Genomic DNA, 20,280 nt, shown 5'->3' with positions numbered 1-20,280 from the left:
AAATGACAAACATTTGGCAAGCCATTCTTTTAAGTTAATAGCATTTTTTCTCCCCCTCTGACTAGCAAGTTTTGTTAGCGCAAATAAGGATACTATTTATTTTAGCCTATTTAAAATAAGAAGAGGTCATTTAAACTACTTTCTGGGCTTTGAAACCGGAAAGCTTAGAGCCCCATTAGACTGCAGCTTAGCATCAGTTTGAGATGATTTTGTCCATTTCTAGAATGTAAGTGGGAAACAGGAAGACCTGTGAAACAGATGATTCTCCAACTACTCCAACCACTCTCTCAGTGGTACTTCCTTGTTTGCATCTTTACTGGACAAAAATCTAGTCAGGTTAAGAAGCAACCTAAGTCTGTGACTTCATTAATAGAAAATAATGAGATGAACTAAGTACATTCCGTTAGACAGTCTCTATGTAGATATTTTAAAGATGTACCAGTATTTTTGTCTTATTTGCAAGTTTTGGATGAGTTTTTTTAATAGTCTCTCCACATGTGACCATAAATAATTTTCAGAATATATTCTTGATCAAAATAAAGTCTGGCCTCATTAGAATTGGTCCAAATATTTAGGTGCAGCAAGAATGTTAATTAACTCACGTTTACTCTGAAAACCTAGAGCCTTATATTATCAAACAACTACTAAGGTTACAGAATTGATTTCTGTCTATAAGTTTTCATAAGGAATCTTGGATTGGATTTTTTAAAACTCTGTTTGTTCTTCTATCCTAACGTCAGGAAACTGAGCCGGATACATTTTCTACCAAATTTCACCTGTAGTACGTATAAATTGGGGTGAATTTTTTTCTTTTTGAGAGTCTCTAAATACGCCAGGGTGCCTGGTTGTTAGGAAGTGACTTTACCACTTATGACTCAGGGATCCTGTAAGTCAGATAACAGGACAGTTTCCTGGCAGCACTATGTAAGTATTGGTTCCACACATGTTTCTTTCTTTTTTTTTTTTTTTTTTTTTTTTGAGACGAGTCTTGCTCTGTTGCCCAGGCTGGAGTGCAGTGGCACAATCTCGGCTCACTGCAAGCTCCGCCTCCCAGGTTCATGCCATTTTCCTGCCTCAGCCTCCCGAGTAGCTGGGACTACAGGCCCCCACCACCACGCCCGGCTAATTTTTTTGTTTTTTTAGTAGAGACGGGGTTTTACCATGTTAGCCAGGATGGTCTCGATATCCTGACCTCGTGATCTGCCTGCCTCGGCCTCCCAAAGTGTTGGGATTACAAGCATGAGCCACTGTGCCCAGCTTGGTTCCACATATATTTCTTAGTAGTAGGTTTGTCATAACTGATTACGTGAAAATCATCTCAAATCAGGTCCTCCAGGTAGGCCTTGGTTGCACAATTGATTTGTCCAATTACATTCTGACCAAAAGGAGTATAGATTCTTATTGAACCCATGAAAATTACAATACTGTCCTGAAAAGTAAAAATACATAAAACTATTTGCTTCTGATTTCTGAGTAGAGTATTAAGATCAAATATCATTTTAAGTTTGTAAAAGCGTAATCTAAATTGAGAATTAGACATAGCTTAAGAAAAAAAGGGCTTCCTCATTTATTCATTAAATTTTGAACATTATACCAATCATATTCCAAACAAATAATCACAATTAAATTTTATTTAATTCATTTTTCTTTCCTAGTAATTCTTATTCTTGATCTGGGGTCAAGCAGTTAGCATTCATGATGTTTGTCAGCTTAAGGACTAAAAAAGTCTTAAAGAAATTCTGACTCAGTTCATTGATAAGTTCGTTGATCATTTAAGCAATGTTAGGTCAGAAACTTGTACCCAAGAGTCTATTTTCTGAAGTGCCAGTAGTTCAGCATTCCTAGTGTAGTCCTTTTCAGGAGCTGTCTGGCAAGCATCAAGCAGCAAAGTCTTACTGATAATGAGACTGAAAGACTGTGGTTAGTTTATTATAGTAACCAATAATAGAATAAAATGCTCTTTTGGGGTAGAGTACATGGATTTGATAAGGGCTTGATGAATGTTTTTCTTGAGGATAAAAATGGAGAGCGAAGTTATTGACAAATTTCCAGGGCCTTCTCATAAAGCATGCATTTTGTGAAATATTAATAGTATTTTACCTATACAGGCTTAACCTAGGAAAGGCTGAGCATCTTTTTAGATTTGGCAAGTCTTCCCAGGCATGTCTTATAGCAATGTTGAGCTAATAGTTATAGTGAGAAGTATCTGATATTTTTTTTTTCTAACAAACAGGTAACATTCTTTGGTTACTTAATCAAAGTGACAAAATATTGTGAAATATAGATGAAGGAAATAAAATTATAAGGATCTTCACAGTGAGGAACCTTTGTTCAAAAAACATAATCAAATGCTAAAATTCGTATAAAGCAGAGAAAATTATTCTGGTAGACAAGAAATATCTACTCTTTGAGCAAATTACACAGACAGTGAATAGTAAGGTTTCTTTCTTCTGATTAGGAGCTCCAAGATCAGTTTACTATTCTAATAGAGAAGCCAAGTTCAAGTTTTTCCATTAATATAATGTTTGGCAATAAAGGCTTCTCATGCCTTTAAAAAATTAATGAATCAACCCATCAAAACTGAGCATACTTTGGGAAAATTCTAATACATTTTATTACACATAGAAATCTCAGTTTTGGAGCAGAGAAGAAGTAGTGCTTGGTGCTATAAGGCAGTCTGCACTAATGCAAAATAACATACAACTGTAATTCAGACAGTTATAATTACTGTATGGTGTTTAGTATAATACAACATAACGTTTGAATTTAAAAGTCTTCTGAACAAGAGAATCCCATTTTCGAAACAGTATTTTGTAAATACTAATATGGAACTAATGTGTACAGTGAAATAAAAAGCGCAGATTAGAAGCAGGGTTACAATTTTAAAGGGCTTCCCTCTCCTCCAAGTCCTACCCCATGTAGTCAAACCCTAATGTAGCAGGAGTCTGAGCTAGGGTAGACAAAGGGAATGAAAATGTAATATTTATATTTTACAAACTGTGCCTTCCTTCTCTGCTTTGCTTATATATTCCATCAAAAACTGAGCTCAGGAATCACCTCCTCTGTCCAGCTTTATTTTATCACCTCCAGGCTGCATTGGCTCTCCTTCTCTATGCTGCTTCAACTCAGCGCATTACCTCCCTTTAATTACTGGTTTACTTACCCATCTCCTTCTATAGTCTTTGATATGGATCAATAAACAATGGCCTGTGAACCAAATTTGGCCCCCATCTCTGTTTGTAAATAAAGTTTTATTAGAACACAGCTAAACTTAATTGTTTACATATAATCTGTGGTTGCTTTTGTGCTATAGTGGAAGAGTTGAGTTGAGACAGAAACCATCTGGCCTGCAAAGCCTAAAATATTTACTGTCTGGCCATTTACAGAATACATTTGCTGACCGCTGGTCTCTGAGCTCTTTCATTAACTTTTTTTTGCTAGTTCCTGCACATATCTGGTACATTTTTGGTACTGAATAAATTTTTTGTCAAATTAAGAAGTACAAGTACGGGAAATATGGTAATAGAAGAACACTATCTGTGAAATGAGACGAGTAATTTCTAAGGTGTGTTCCATTTCTACTGGTAAACTCCATTTTATCAGTAATACTCAACATAATTTTCACTTTCTTTTTCCTTACCTCTCCCTTGATGAATTAATTGCTGTCTTATTGTATCTATCTCTGTTAAAAAACTTATGCAATTATTATAGGTATTTGTGGGTATATTCCTTACCACTGTACAGACTCCTTAGAGAACTGTTTTTGATCTCTATACTTAAAATGCCTTACATGAGTATAGAAAGTACCTTAACAATCTGTGTAATCCTCATTAAATATCTAGTAGAACGGAACTAAGAGTTTTAAAAAAAAAAAAAAAATAGTTTTTTAAAAAAAGAAAAATGCTGAACAGGTAAAGTAAAAAATAAACATGTTACCTTTCATTCCCTCTTCTGCAAATCCACTTCCCTGAGGTAAACACTGTTAACTGATTGGTAGTTATCCTTTGATGCTTCCTTCCTTTATTCCTTCTTTCCTTCCTCAGTGCACACGCACAATTAAATAGAGTTCAGGTATGGAATATAAGCATATTTTTTTAAATAGAGTTATACTATGCATACTGTTTTGGAACTTCCTTTTCTCACTTAATAGTATGTAAACAGTATACACAGAAGTGCTTCATTCTTGTCAGTGACTGCATAGAATTTCTAGGATAGTGATAATACAATATAGTTAATCAGGCCCCTTGAACATTCAGATTGTTTATATTTTTGGGTTCTGGCTAACAGTGCTGTAGTAAACATCTTATATATGTCGTTTTATATTTCTGATAATATTTGTAGGATAAATTTGAAATTGAAATTGCTGTTTCAAATGGTATGTGAATTTAAAATTTTCACATATTTTGACAAATGATTATAATTAACCTTTTCACAAACACCTGTGAGAAAAAGCTTATTTCCCAACATTCTGACCAATAGTATGTATTATTTCATTTTAAGCAAGATAATATGGTATCTTAATTTTTTTTTAATTTGGCAGGGAGTTTAGTACCTTGTATATGTGGTTTTTGACCATTTTTTCCACCTGTCATTTGCCTCTCCAGTCTTTTGTCCACTTCTTATTTTGCCTGCCAGTACTTTTCTCAGTGATTTGAATAACTTTTGCATCTTAGAGAACTAGCAATCTATCATTTATGTTGCAGGTATTTTCTCAAATTATTAGTAAATTTGATTGTGTGTATTTTGCTGTACAGTTGTTTTAAATTGTATGTAGTCAACTTTATCAGTCTTTGTCTTATGACTTAAGCATTTTATGTCATGTTTTGAAAGTCCTGCTTTAGTCAGTTATTACAGATAATTAGCTTATGTTTCCTTTTGTTATTTTATGGTTTTTTTTTTTTTTTTAGTTTAAAAATGCCATGTACTTGGAATTATTTTGATGTTAACAATGAGATAGAAATTAAGCCTTTTTATTTCCAAGTGGCCATCTCCAGAAAAGAATGTTTATATATAATAAATGTGGGAAGAGAAAAAAGTCAGACATGTCTTCCAAATTTCCGGCTTGATTTTTTTCCTTTTGTGATTTTTATTTATATTTTTAAAAAGCATCATAGAGGTCAGATTCAGTGGCTTATACCTGTAATCGCAGTACTTTGGGAGGTCAAGGCAGGAGGAACACTTGAATCCTCAGGAACTCCTGAGGCCAGGAGTTCAAGACCACTAGCCTGGGCAACATAGCAGGACCCTGTCTCTATAAAAACAAAAATGAAAAACTAGCTGCCTATAGTGGCATGCACCTGTAGTCCTAGCCACTTGGAGGCTGAGGCTGGAGGATCATTTAAACCCAGGAGTTTGAGGCTGGAGTGAGCTATGATAACACGACTGCACTCCAGCCTGGGTGATAGAGCAAGACCCTGTCCCTAAAGAAAGGGGAGGGAGGGGTGTTATCGAAAGAAGATGTATTAAAAACAAAGAAGAATCACCTGTTTGTCTTAACATTATAAAATATAAATTATTTCCATTTTCACTCATAAAGTTACTTTCCACATTTGTTTTGATTTATAAGAGATGACTCAGTAGCATCTCTTATATTTTGGATTTAGTATGTGGAGAGCTTGTGTTGACTTGAATATCTATTTAATGTCAGTGCCTGCAGAGTTAAAATAAATTGTAACCTAAAATATTTTTTTAAGGATTTAGTTCCTCTCATCCCTAAATATTCTTGAATTCTTCTAATGGTCAGGGAGAGGCTACTGTGAATTGTAAGTTTTAAAAGAAATGACAGATCTGATTTTTCTTCCTAGATTTTGGACTGGTTTGTACAGATATGTTTGGCCCTGAAACATGTACATGATAGAAAAATTCTTCATCGAGACATTAAATCTCAGGTATGTTATTCTGACACTGATAACTTCTAAATGGATAAAGACATGGAACCTTCATTGTCTTGGGCCAAAAATTTTTGAACCTGATTTAGTATGCATCAAATTATCTGTCTTGTCTCTTCACTCTTATCCTATTCATCTGCATCTGTATTAGATCTCCTGCTTGCTTCCCATACTCTAAAAATTACTTTCCTTCCCAGTCTCTAAAACTTACAGAACATTTTTTATAACTCCAAAAAGAACCTCATACCCATTAGCAGTGAGTTCCCATTCTCCTCCACCTAGACTCTGGTAACCCCTAATCTACTTTCTGTCTGTGTGGATTGGCCTATACTGGACAGTTTATATAAATGGATATTATGAAGTATGTGCCTTTTGCCTGCCTATGTATGTATGTGTGTATCTATCTATCTATCTACCTATCTATCCATCTATCATTTTTGAGACGGAGTCTTGCTCTTTTGCCCAGGCTGGAGTACAGCAGTATGATTTCAGGCTCACCACAACCTCCACCTCCTATCCAAGTGATTCTCGTGCCTCAGCCCCACGAGTAGCTGGGATTTCAGGCACCTGCCACCATGCCTGGCAATTTTTTGTAGTTTTAGTAGAGATGGGGTTTCACCATGTTGGCCAGGCTGATCTTGAACTCCTGACCTCAAGTGATCTGCCTGCCTCAACCTCCCAAAATGCTAGGATTACAAGTGTGAGCCACTGCGCCTGGCCCCTTTTGCCTGTTTCTAAATCAGACTGTCTTTTTGTTGTCATTGTTGAGTTATGCAAGTCCTTTTCTTGATAAAAGTTTTTTCTCAAATACATGATTTGTAAAAATTTTCTCCCATTTTATGGATTGTCTGTTTTCTTGATGGTGTCCTTTGATGCACAAAAGTTTTTAATTTTGATAGTCCAATTTATCCTTTTACTTTTTTTGCTCGTACTTTTGATGTCATATCTAAGAAACCATTCCCTAGCCCAACAGCATGAAGATTTATTCCTATGTTTTTCTCTAGGAGTTTTATATTTTAGTTTTGATATTTAGATCTAGACTCCATTTTGAATTAATTTTTGTGTATGATTTGAGGTAGGGGACTTCATTTATTCTTTTGTATGTGAATATCCAGTTTCTCTAGCACAATTTTTTAAACTGGATTTTAAATTTTAGGAAAAATGTTGACTCAGAACTGGACTATAACAATATTTCTAGGAATTTTTTTCCTGTCTTTTACAGAACATATTTTTAACTAAAGATGGAACTGTACAACTTGGAGATTTTGGAATTGCTAGAGTTCTTAATAGGTAACATGAATTTTAAACTTTGTTTTGATATAATGTTTTCAGCAAACCTTCAATCCATGATGATGTACATGTGATAATTTATAGTATCTTTAAGTATGTTGTTTACTGGGATGTTGCTTTATTGGGACATGTTCTGAGAAAGGCATCATTAGGTAATTTTGTCAGTGTGTGAATATTGTAGAGTGTACTTATACAAACCTAGATGATAGAGTGTACTACTTAGGCAGGCTGTATGGTGTAGCCTATTGTTTCTAGGCTACAAACCTGTACAGCATGGTCTGTAGTGAATACTGTAAGGAATTGTAACACAATGGTATATATTTAAACATAGAAAAGATAAAATATAAAAGATAAAAAATGATATTCCTTTATGGGACACTTACCATGAATGGAGTTTACTGTACTGGAAGTTGCTTTCTGTGAGTGAGTGAGTGGTGAGTGAACGTGAAGACATAGCACATTTCTGTATGCTACTGTAGAGTTTATAAACACTGTACACAGGCTATAACTAAATTTATTAAAAAATAAAGTAATTGTTCTACAATGTATGTCAGTCACCGTGTCACTAGGTTATAGGAATTTCTCAGCTTCATTATAATCTTATGGCACCAGCATCATATAGGTGATCTGTTGTAGACCAAAAGCAACATTAATGTGGCACATGACTGTGTCTTAAACTTCTCCAATAATTTTATTTTTCTTCTAGTACTGTAGAGCTGGCTCGAACTTGCATAGGGACCCCATACTACTTGTCACCTGAAATCTGTGAAAACAAACCTTACAATAATAAAAGGTATTTAAAATAATACTCATTGTATGATGTATTTCCTTTCAATCTTTTTGTTGTCATGTTTATTAACCTTTAGAATACTATTCCAAAATCAGTAATACATACATGTAAACATATATGTATATATAAAATGTTCTTAATGTATGGTGAGGGGAATTGTAAAAAAGCTATTTGATTATCTTGCTGGAAGAACCACAGAAAGAATCACCTTATTATTTATGTTATAATTGAAAGTAGAATGCTTTCTTTGGTCTTTTTCTTCGTGATAGTCACTTCTTATTGAATTATTGCTAATATTTCTTAAATACACTCTAAGCCAGGTAGTGTTTTGAGTTCTATGCATTCTCTTAGTCTTCACAATAAGTTTGGGAGATGTAGGTATTAATCATTCCTCCTCTTCTTATAAGGAAACCAAATGCAGAGAGAGGCAAAGTAACGTCTTTGAAATCCTTGAGTCAAATAAGTGGTGGAATCAGCATCCAAACTAGGTGTCTGGCTCCCAAGCCCATATTTCTAATCACAGCACTGTAGTCTGGCTAGCAGACTATATAATATGTGGGTAGAAAGAGCAATTCTACCATTAAATTCCAGCTACCCTTTATTTTCTGTCTCTAATTGGAAAATCCCAACCAAGATAGCATTGGTCAGTAGCTGTTGCAAATTTCTTAATAAATTTTTAATGTCCATTCAGTTTTTTGTTTTATAATTTTTAAATCATGGTATTTTACAAATAATTGAAAAAAAAATTTGAGTTTTATGAAATAAAAACAAATAGAATTTACATGAATTTTTTTGATATTGTTCTTTTAAATATTAAATTTCTTTAATGAAGCTTCAAAGTAATAGTAGGGGCAACCATTTCCTTTTTCCAATCTGAGAGAGCTACTTTTGTCATTTGGTTATGGTTGAAATTTTTAGTTTTAAAGAAAATTTTTTCTGGAGCACATATTTTTCCAAAACACTTTTATGCTGTTAATGTTTCCTTTCAATAAAAAAATTTTAAAGTACATTCTGATACTTAGACGAAATTTCTCATTTTTATCTTCTCTAGTGACATTTGGGCTCTGGGGTGCGTCCTTTATGAGCTGTGTACACTTAAACATGCTGTAAGTAGAAGTTTCTGAAATATTTTTAAAGTTATGTTAAAAAGCGACTATAATGTTTTTATTATATTTTAAGTCCTATTATCTTTCAGATAACCCTCATCCTAGAAATTCTCCTCTAAGTCCGTTTTTACATTTCTCATTTTTTCTGAAGTATAAATTGATTTTCCCTTAATATATATGCATATCTAGTACATTTGCTATTTTATAATATTTATGCTGTTTTCCAGAAAATTATTTCTAATGACAGAAATGAATTTTGCTGTTTTCTTAATGTTAAATTTAGTATGAAGTTGATATTCTAGCTTAACAAATTTTACTAGTTTCATTTTAGTGAATTCTTTTGAAATACCCAGATTGATTTGGAATTGAACTAATTTAAAGAATTTCGTTCAATATACTCATTGATGACTTTTACCAATTTAAGTAATCATTAATTCAGAGTATTTAAAATTTTTACTTTTGAGACTTTTTTAATAACATGTAGCACACTAAAAAGGGGGAGAGTTGTTGTCCTAAGTAGGTTTAATCTTAATAAAGCAGTTTTTTGAAATGGAAAGTGATTAACATTTTTTACCCACTGATTAAACAATATTGTATTTTCATTACAGAAAACTTCAGAAAATAGATGAAAATATAAATAATTGGATAAGGATCATAAGCAGTTCTTCCAGCCAGTATTGACTACCTGTAAAATGAAAAATTTTTTTTCTTCCCCAAAAGTTTGATTAGACTTTATAAGAAGTTTTATAACCTGATTTTATTGCTTAATACTATTTGGGGAATATTTTTTCTTGTCATTCTTTTTAATAGTTGCATACTCTTTTACTATATTGCCTTAGATTTTTTTTTCCTTGCTTAAGGAAAAAAGCATAAGCTGACAAAGTAATGTGGGATGGTGGTTATCAGACACTTATTTGAAATAATTGATCAGTTTTTCTGCAACACAATTATTTTAGCTTTAAACCATTGGTTTGTGGGTTTTAAAAAAATCTTTTCGTCTACATTGTCCTGTCACCATCTCTTCTGTATTTTGGGATTGTTTACTCTTAAGTAACATGTGTCTTAAGATACATGAAATCCAGTAACTTACGCTTTATGAAGAGCATGTCAACTGAGTGATAAACGAAAGTGCATTGGAATAGAGAACCACATCTTTTCTGCATTTAGGATTCCTATTTAGGTGTACAGATGTTTCTATAAAATTGAATTTACTCAGATGACATTTAGGAGAGCTCAACATTTAATAGAACTTTTATAATCACTGATACCTAATTTATAGTACATTTTATTTTCTTAATGTGTATATTAAGATAGCATTGTACAATTGTTCTGTAATATTTTAGTGGAGATATCAAAAGCTTAATATTGCCCTCTTTCAAGATGAAATCTTCAGATTTTAAACTGCCCCACCTCTTGTTTTCTTTTTACTTTAAAGTTTATGTTGTGTTTAATTCTGACATATGTATTCCTATTAAGATATTTTTATACTGCTGATTTCCATAGCTTTTAGGAGCATCACACGCACACATAATAGTGAGCATTGTCTAAAAAGAAAGTATTAGTAGTTTTATTTATTAATTTTCCCCCAATACTTTTAGTTCTGTAGTTAATTTCTTGTTCTAGTCATTACAACAGAGGCACTAAAAGGCAGGTCTTAAATGAAAACCAGCAGGTTGTTCTTTTTCTGTTTGTGGTTCTTTGGCCCTAATTTTGCTACCTCTAAGGCATAACCTTTCACCATTTGATTATTGTCGTAGTTTATGAAATGTTTATTTAATACATCCCATCTTTAAGTATTTTGAATAAGTAAAAATTATTCTTATTTTGTGAGGGCTGATATTAATTTATAGATAACCAACTAAACTTTGCTCTAGAAAACATATTCTAATTATTTGGAAGAGGATGTGTTTCTATTCTATATTGGTAGGAAAAGAACTATTTCTTATTACTGATATTCTCAGTTTCAATTTATGTATGTTTCTTATATGTTATTTATTTTCTGGACTTTAGTTTGAAGCTGGCAGTATGAAAAACTTGGTACTGAAGATAATATCCGGATCTTTTCCACCTGTGTCTTTGCATTATTCCTATGATCTCCGCAGTTTGGTGTCTCAGTTATTTAAAAGAAATCCTAGGGATAGACCATCAGTCAACTCCATATTGGAGAAAGGTTTTATAGCCAAACGCATTGAAAAGTTTCTCTCGCCTCAGGTATGTTCTTTTTCCTTTAAAATTAAACAGTAGGGTTATGTTGCTTAGCTAGAACATAGCCTCCAGTGTTGAGGAGAGCACATCTGGACTTTGGGGGAATGGTGTGCCTTTTTCAGACTACATTAGTGCTACTTTCCTTTCCGTGCTCTTTCTTTTTCTTCAGATGAGAGTATTGCTCTGTTGTGCAAGCTAGAGTACAATGGCAAAATCATAGCCTACTGCAGCCTCAAACTCCTGGGCTCAAGCAATCCTTCTGCCTCAGCCTCCTGAGTAGCTGAGACTACAGGTGTGCACCACCACACTCAGCTAATATTTAAAAAAAATATTTTAGATACGTAGTCTCACTATGTTGTCCAGGCTTGTCTTGAACTCCTGGCCTCGAGTGGTGCTCCTGCCTTGGCCTTCCAAAGGGCTGGGATTGTAGGTGTGAACCAGTTCGCCCAGCCTTTCCATTCTTATGTAACTGTTTTCTTAATGTTTGCTTTCCAGTTATGCATTATTCCTCTGTTCTCTGGATTTCTAACTGTAAAATTACTGAACATTTCTATGCTTCACTTTCCTCACCTGTGAGCAAAGGGATTATTGAATGTATCTGTGAGGTTGTTATGAGAATTAAAAGTGATAATACACATAAAGTGCTTAATGTCTAGCATATAAGTGCTCAAAATATTTAATGTCTTAAATATTACCTACATATCAATGTATTTTACTAATACATGTTTTTTTTAAATTCTTTTTTAGACAGGTTGTAGTTCTGTTGCCCAGGCTAGAATGCAGTGGCATGATCACAGCTCACTGCAACTGCCACCTCCTGGGCTCAAGCCATCCTCTCATCTCAGTCTCTCAAGTAGCTGGAATTATAGGCACATGTCACCATGCCCAGTAAATTTTTGTATTTTTTGTAGTGACAGGGTCTCACCATATTGCCCAGGCTGGTCTCAAACTCCTGAGTTCAAGTGATCTGCCCACCTTGGCCTCCCAAAGTGCTAGGATTACAGGCATGAGCCACCACGCCCGGCCTATAAATGTATTATTAACATAATCTACACGATTATAGTTATATTCTTTTTGATAGGAAATGACTAGAAACCATTTATATGTAGGTATACTAGATTACTGACTCATGATTTCTCCTTTAGTGCACACATAGGTGCATAATTGTTGAGTTTCACTGAATTTTAATTTCATAAGATTTTTAAAGCAATCTATATCAAATCAGTTAGCATAAGTTATAAAAATGTGATCACCTGAAATTGGAATTGTTTTACTTTTCTGGTTTAGTGCGGCGTTTGTTAAATAACAACCTCCAGTAAATAAGATATTCAGCAAAACTATAGTTTTGTTATTACTTTTATATGCTCATGGAGGAGAAGGAAGTATCGTATGTCCTTCTGGCTTAACAGAACATGCATGTGACCAAATACTCTTCAGAAAACAGAGATGTTGATTTTACTGTTACTACCAGGAGAATGCATTAGTATGCAAGAAAGCCAACTAACATTTGGAGATTAAAGGTTACTTGTATAGGTCATAGCAACAGCCTCTGAAACGTGGGTGTCTTACAAGACTCCTTTGTTATAAATAACGTTTGCGAGGACACTTTTATTATGTAGTGTACTATTGTTTTTTTGGCAGCCACTAGAGAATAAACAATGACTTCATTTAGTCTTGCTGAGGTTTCTTTCTCCCCATACCAGGAGTTGGGACATATAGTCTCAAGGCTGAGGTACTGGAATTTAGCTAGCCAGCAATGAAAGAGAAAATATTCAAGCTTAAAATGTGCAAAACTTATAATATGAAAAGAAACAAGGGCAGATTGTGATTACTCACAAATGGAATATTTGACAGTATGTGTTTAGTATATACATAGACCCTACTTGTTACTATTTAAGCACCACTTAGATTTCATTCTTTGTGAAAACCTTTATCTGCTGTTCCTCAGATTTATATTCTACTATATATCACTTGTTGTTTAAAGATAAAAACCTCTATCTGCTGTTCCTCAGATTTATTTTCTACTATATATCTACTTGTACTTAGGTGAGACGCTTTGTGGCACTTTTGTTTGTTTGTTTGTTTGAGATAGAGTCTCACTCTGTCACCCAGGCTGGAGTGCAGTGGTGCAGTCTCAGCTCACTGCAACTTGCACCTCTGGAGCTAAAGCAGTCCTCCCTCCTCTCAGCCTCCTGAGTAGTTGTGATATATTTTTTTAAAGACTATAACTGTGAAACAATTCATGAGCTTTACTGTAACATATGAACTATTATTTCCAGTATCACTATAATGCTCCCTACCATTTTAGTACCTAATTCTCTCAAGACCATCAGCCATGGTTGATAGGGCCTAGTTTTTAGTCTTGTGCACTCTGGCAACATCTCCCTGGATATGGCTTGAAAAACTATGGATAAGTTCTGATTCATTAGGAATATAGGGGCTGTCCAGTGGAATGCTCTGTGACAATGAAAATACTCTGTATCTGCATTGTTCAGTGTTGCAGCCACTAGCCACATGTGGTTAGTAAGCACTTGAAATGTCCTTGGTATAACTGAAAAGCTTCATATATATATTCATATATATATATATTTATCTTAAATTTTAATTCAAATAGGTGCATGTGGGTAGTGGCTACTCTATTGGACAATACAACATAGGGATTTCAGGATCTTCTTGGATTCTGTATGCCCCATCTTTCAATTCACATGAGCATTACCACAGGAAAAGAAAGACTTCCCCAACAGTGGAAGAAATGATTCGATTTAGGGACAAGATTGAGATCATAAACCAACTGTTTTCTTCCAAGAAAAAGAAAAGCAAAATAATGCATTTTTTGAGAAGAGAACACACATTCACGTAGTTGCCCTAAATTGCCTGTGAGCCAGACTTGGCTGTTACATTTGTCTGCTAACGAAAAGGTTCTCAAATTTGAGCATGCATCAGAATCACCTGGAGGGCATTGCTGAGTCTCACCACCACAGTCTTGATTTCAGTAATTTTAAGGTGGAGCCTGACAGTTTGCATATTTACTGAGTTCCAGGTGATGCTGATCCTGCTGGTATGAGACTTTGAGAACTGCTCTAGGGGTTTTCTTAATGGAAAAAACGACCCCCTCGGATCATGTATTTTTTTTGCCTATCGGAGTGTCTGGACCACTGTTACTATAGGAAGATTCTCTCACCAAGGCCCAGTTCTCTTGAAAAAAGAGAAAATTCACTTGCCTTTGCCTTCCCCACAAAGTAAGAAAAAAAAGCTTAAACTGAGTTAACTCTTTGTTGGTATCATAGTTTTGAACTTAAGAAGAGAAAAGTATGGAGTAAGGAGAAAAAATTACTTGCAGAAAATATAAATGATTTTTGTTCCTGATTTATAAACATCTATGTTTATAAATACTGGAGAATATATAATGGAGAGTGTATACTAATACTAGTATATAAATGGAGACATTTGTTAAATTAAGAATATTTACATATTTATCCAATAACTTAAAATTAATTATAATTTGAGTTACAAAACTCATTGGCGATGTTAAGCAGATTCAGAGTAAAGTTAAAATAACTGAGCGATTACTAGATAATTTCTTTTGATAATGAAGTGATTCTTCAGTAGTTTTGAAGAAAATGAAGGCTATGGATGCACATAGAATATAGAGATTTTTCCAGATAGGTAGTTGTGTTAAATTGCTGAGAGATGAAATAGGCAAGTAATGTATGGATGCCTACCTTGCTCATTAGATTAATTTGAGAAGAAAGCTTCTATCTGGAGAACTAATACATTGGTGCCAGGCATGGTGGCACATACCTTTAATCCCAGGACTTTGGGACACTAAGGCAGGAGAATCACTTGATCCCATACATTTGAGACCAGCCTGAGCAACGTAAGGAGACCCCCATCTCCATAAAAAATATACCAAAAAAATTTTTTTTTTAAATCAGCCTGGCATGGTGACACAGGCCTGTGGTCCCAACTAATTGGAGACTGAGAGATGGGAGGGTTGCTTGGGCCTGGGAGGTCAAGGCTGCAGTGAGCCATTGTTGTCTCACTGCACTCCAGCCTGAGTGACAAAGTGAGACCCTGTCTTAAAAATACACACCCATAGATACATGCATAAATAAGATTGGGAGGGAGTTACCATGAGAGGAATTTATTGAATGGATTTTTTTTTTAATTTTCTTAATTTTTAAGATAGAGATGAGATCTCACTATGTTGCCAGGGCTGACCTCTAACTCCTGTGCTCAAGTGATCTTCCCCTCGGCCTCCTAAAGAGCTGGGATTTCAGGCATGAACCATGACACCTGGGCTTCTATTTTTTTTTTTTCCCTTGGTTTTAGTACAGTTTGTTTGGCAACATAAATATTACTGAAAAAGGGGAAAATGTATTATGATTAATGGGTAGGTTTTTTATTTTGAAAATGTAACATCTTTTCTGATTTTTTTTTTTTTCTCTTTCAATCTAAGCTTATTGCAGAAGAATTTTGTCTAAAAACGTTTTCAAAGTTTGGATCACAGCCCATACCAGGTAAATGAAATCTGATATGAAACCTTTCATCTGTTTGTGGTAATCAAACCTAATTAAACTGGACATATATGTTGATATAGTAAGTTGGGATAATTCTAGGATAAATTTAATCCAGAGGAAATGCACCTTAGAATTATTAATGATTTATGGCAATATATAGTTTCTTAATAACAACATTCTCATTTCTTGTCCATTTTATTTAAATGAAATCTGGCCTAAAATCTTATGTCTTTGATGCCTAGCTGATATTTTGAGAATGTTGTTATAGAATTATAAAAAGTTCAGTTTTGGTGTAAATCTTCATATAAAATATTATCTTTTTTGGGGGGGGAGATGAGGTTTCACTCTTGTTGCCCAGGCTGGAGTGCAGTGGCGCGATCTCGGCTCACTGCAACCTCCGCTTCCTGGGTTCAAGCAATTATCTTGCCTCAGCCTCCCAAGTAGCTGGGATTACAGGCATCCACCACCAAGCCCAGCTAATTTTTTGTATTTTTAGTAGAGATGGGGTTTCACCATGTTGGCCAGGCTGGTCTCAAACTCCTGACCTCAGGTGATCCACCTGCCTCGGCCTCCCAAAGTGCTGGAATTACAGGTGTGAGCCACCGCACTCGGTCATAAAATATTTTCTTTGAGAAATAGTTCATATTCTGAATTTTTTTAAGTAAGTGAATGTGAAGTCAAGCACTTTATTAAAGATAGGTTTTATTTTAAACAATGTGACCAGTGGTATTAGAATCGTTGTAAGATTGTGGATATGGTTATATACTATGTGTGTGTATTTAGATGTATCTATGTGAGAGGGAAATTATTTTTTTCCTGAATAGAATGATTTCAGAATGGATTTCTAAAATCAATGGAAGTTATTTAATACGTGAAGGGTATATTGTTTTTCAAACGTAATTCTTTGTACTACTCCATTTTGAGTTTGGATAAATTAATAAAAATAGATATCATAAAAATGAGCCCATTTAGCTAGAAGTGGTATGAGAGTGTGTTCTCAGGAAGGCAAGCTGCATTTAGCCCTTCTTTTTTTTTTTTTTTTTTTTTTTTTGAGATGGAGTCTTGCTCTGTCTCTAGGCTGGAGTGCAGTGGCGCGATCTCAGCTCACTGCAACCTCCGCCTCCCAGGTTCAAGGGATTCCCCTGCCTCAGCCTCCCAAGTAGCTGGGAATACAGGCGCTTGCCACCACGCCCAGCTAATTTTCCGTATTTTAGTAGAGAAGGGGTTTCACCCTGTTGGCCAGGATGGTATCAATTTCCTGACCTCATGATCCACCTGCCTTGGCCTCCCAAAGTGCTGGGATTACAGGCCTGAGCCACCTGCTGCATTTCGCCCTTGTTAAAGACCCTTAGACATCCTCTCATTGCAGAGACCACCAATCCCTGGGAAGTCAACTCGCTTAAACAGAATTTACAAGAGACCAAGAATCGGCATGATTTCTCTGGGCGGTGGACAGTCAAGCTTCGTAGAAGTCATCTGTTAATCAAAAGGCTCTTTGTCGCAAAAGCTGGAAATACCCAGTGTCAGCATGTTCTTTCCATGTGGATAAACCCATATGGGAATTAGAAAGTAATTTGTTGTAAGAGCATTTGGTTGAATGAAATGCTTAATAGGAGTAGTATTACTGATAAATACTTTGTGGCCTCCAGTCCCCTATGTTAAACTTCATGCCATAGGTAGCCTTGTGCTCTAAAATCAGGTAGGTAATTCTTCCTTTTCTCTAGAAAGTAGATGGGACTTTTCATATCTCTTTCTTAGAAATCTTTATTTTTTATGCTTTTGCGCCTCTAGCCCCTTTTCTGGCATACACTCTATTTCTTTGATTCTATTAACACGTTTAGCCAGGTTGCAGTATTGTGACTCTGTGTGTATATGTGTATGTGTATGCTCTAATTTGATTGTACAGTTGAACTCTCGAAGGGAAATCTTTTTTTGCTCATGCTTCCTGGTTTCTGGGTCAAGATGCAGTTGGAGTATGTGTTTGGAAAACCTTACCCTGTCACATTGTATATCCCATATTGTCAACAAAAATTACTTCTGAATCTCTAAACTGCTGACTTAATGGCTTATACTGTTTTTATTTTTAAAAGAGTTTACTAAATTATATGAAAAATATTTATTATAAAAATGTTTTAAAAGAAATAAAAATTACCCCAATTTTAACACACACTGTTATATTTGATATATTTTTCTGTGATAATATGTGCATAATAACTAGAAATTGAGAATGCATTGTTAGAAGTTTTGTTTCTTTTAATGTATACTATTATATGATGAACATTTTCTATTACAATTACATTTTTTTGAAGAACTGAGTTTAGCCGTAGGATTTCATTTTGAACCAGTTAAATTTTTTTCTCCTTTCCCCCCGCTAAAAAGGAAGAACACTTCTGGAAGAAATTGATTTAAATTGATAAATTGATTTAGCACGTTATAAAATGCTGAGCTAGAGAGCAGTCTGGAAGTGGAAGAAAGCAAGCTGCTGCTCAGGCTTTAGAAGAGTTTGAGCAGAGGGGTATCTTGGCAGATATTAAAAATAAGAGAGGGAAAGAGGGTTTCAATAAGGGTTTATGTAGACTATACTCTGACTTCTTTCAATATCCTCCAGAGATGTGAGTAAATAGAAGAATTTTCTTTTTACTACCTTAGGATGTTTTTCTTTAATTTATCCCTTCTAAGACTGAACCCCATCTAGGCTTCAATAAGGGTTAAATACACAATACTGTAGGGTTTATTTTTGTGCATGGAGTTTCTCTGATTATTTCTTTAATATTCAATTCATAAATAATATTCTTAATATAGATTGCTCTCCAGAAAGTTTAACCAGTTTATATTTCTGCCAGCAGTCTATGAGGTACCCATTTTGTGGAACCCTTAGTGATAATGATTGTTTTAAGATATTTCTTTTTTGAAGGTCTGTAGGTATAGATACCTTTCAGACATTATGTGAAGGAAAAAAGTTGCTTATATTGATATAATTAATGCTTAACAGTTGCTTTTGATTATCTTCTGATTTTGAAAGTAGTTTCTAAAAATGTGAATTTTTTAAAAATTATTTTTAACAGCTCTATTGATACATAACTCACATACCATACAGTTTATACATTTGGTGTCTACAATTAAACGCTTTTTTAGCATATTCATGATTAAATTATTTTTTAGTATATTCACCAATACATGCAACCATCACCCACAGTCAATTTTAGGGATTTTTTTTTTTATGTTAAAAACTTCAACATGTTAGAGGAATTTGGCTTTTAGCTTCTGTCAAAAAGTGACTTTATGGTAAAAGAGTTAAGACATTAGTAAATACTAAGGGATGAATTAAGATATTTGATAGAAAGTTTCAAATAGTATCAATGATTATGAAAATTAAACAGTGCTATCTTGAAGAATTCTGAAAGTAAAGAGTTAATGTAAAGAACTGCAGACAAAATTCTTTGTATCTTTTCGTTTAGCTAAAAGACCAGCTTCAGGACAAAACTCGATTTCTGTTATGCCTGCTCAGAAAATTACAAAGCCTGCCGCTAAATATGGAATACCTTTAACATATAAGAAATATGGAGAGAAAAAATTATATGAAAAGAAACCACTGCAAAAACATAAACAGGTATGATCATGTTACAGACCGTGTGTTAATAACAAATTCAATTCAGTCTTATTTCATTGCAGCCCAATTCAGTTACCTTGATATTATAGGATTGCTTTTATTAAGTTACCAAGGAATGTCCTCCTCCTGTGTTTTACCAATCCTCTAAAACTGAGAAGCCCTACATGAGTCATAAAAAGTCTTTAAGTAAATATATTAAATAATATAATTAGTGCAATAAAAAGTGAGTGACATTATAAATGAAATAACTTTTGAACAACCTAAGCAGAGCCGTTTGGGTTTGTGCATAAATGAAATAAATACCTATGACGTTCTTGATAAAAATCTGGAAATATTTGGTATTGAGAATTCACAATCAGATAAACAGAATCATAGAGCTGGAAGGAATGTGATCATGTAATCTACTCTATCATATTTCACATGAAAAATGAAGGCCTGTAGAATTTAAGCAACGTGCCCAAGAACGCAGTGATAGTTGCAGGAATTTGACATTTTATGTCAGTAGCTGCATACTTTGGTATATGGAACTTGTTTCATTTGGATTACATACACATACATATACATATACACAACCTTAGATATGTATGTATACACACTGCTATAAGATAAACTATATAGTAGGAATGATCAGTCACTTGGTTTAAAATCTGTCATAGGTCAGGTGTGGTGGTTCACACCTGTAGTCCCAGCACTTTGGGAGGCTAAGGAGGTTGGATCACCTGAGGTCAGGAGTTCCAGACCAGCCTGGCCAACATGGTGAAACCCTGTCTCTACTAAAAATACAAAAATTAGCTGGGTGTTGTGGCGCACACCTGTAGTCCCAGCTACTCAGGAGGCTGAGGCAGGAGAATCACTTGAACCCGGGAGGCAG

At 34.6% G+C, this 20,280-nt stretch overlaps 1 protein-coding gene across 4 annotated transcripts in view; it reads left to right on the top strand.

The window, feature by feature from the left end:
* The window catches only part of NEK1 (NIMA related kinase 1), a 207,570-nt gene that overhangs the window by 15,296 nt on the left and 171,994 nt on the right, over positions 1-20,280 (top strand). For all 4 annotated transcript variants that reach the window (XM_030918331.1, XM_030918325.1, XM_030918322.1 and 1 more), the window contains exons 6-12: positions 5,805-5,888; positions 7,111-7,178; positions 7,885-7,971; positions 9,020-9,074; positions 11,085-11,285; positions 15,739-15,799; positions 19,258-19,409. In XM_030918331.1, the coding sequence (XP_030774191.1) occupies positions 5,805-5,888; positions 7,111-7,178; positions 7,885-7,971; positions 9,020-9,074; positions 11,085-11,285; positions 15,739-15,799; positions 19,258-19,409 (708 nt within the window). The remainder of the gene's footprint in view (positions 1-5,804; positions 5,889-7,110; positions 7,179-7,884; positions 7,972-9,019; positions 9,075-11,084; positions 11,286-15,738; positions 15,800-19,257; positions 19,410-20,280) is intronic.

This window comes from Rhinopithecus roxellana, chromosome 2 (genome assembly GCF_007565055.1).
Source record: "Rhinopithecus roxellana isolate Shanxi Qingling chromosome 2, ASM756505v1, whole genome shotgun sequence".
In the NCBI taxonomy this organism is placed as follows: domain Eukaryota; kingdom Metazoa; phylum Chordata; class Mammalia; order Primates; family Cercopithecidae; genus Rhinopithecus; species Rhinopithecus roxellana.
This window is presented reverse-complemented; position numbering and strand designations above follow the sequence as displayed.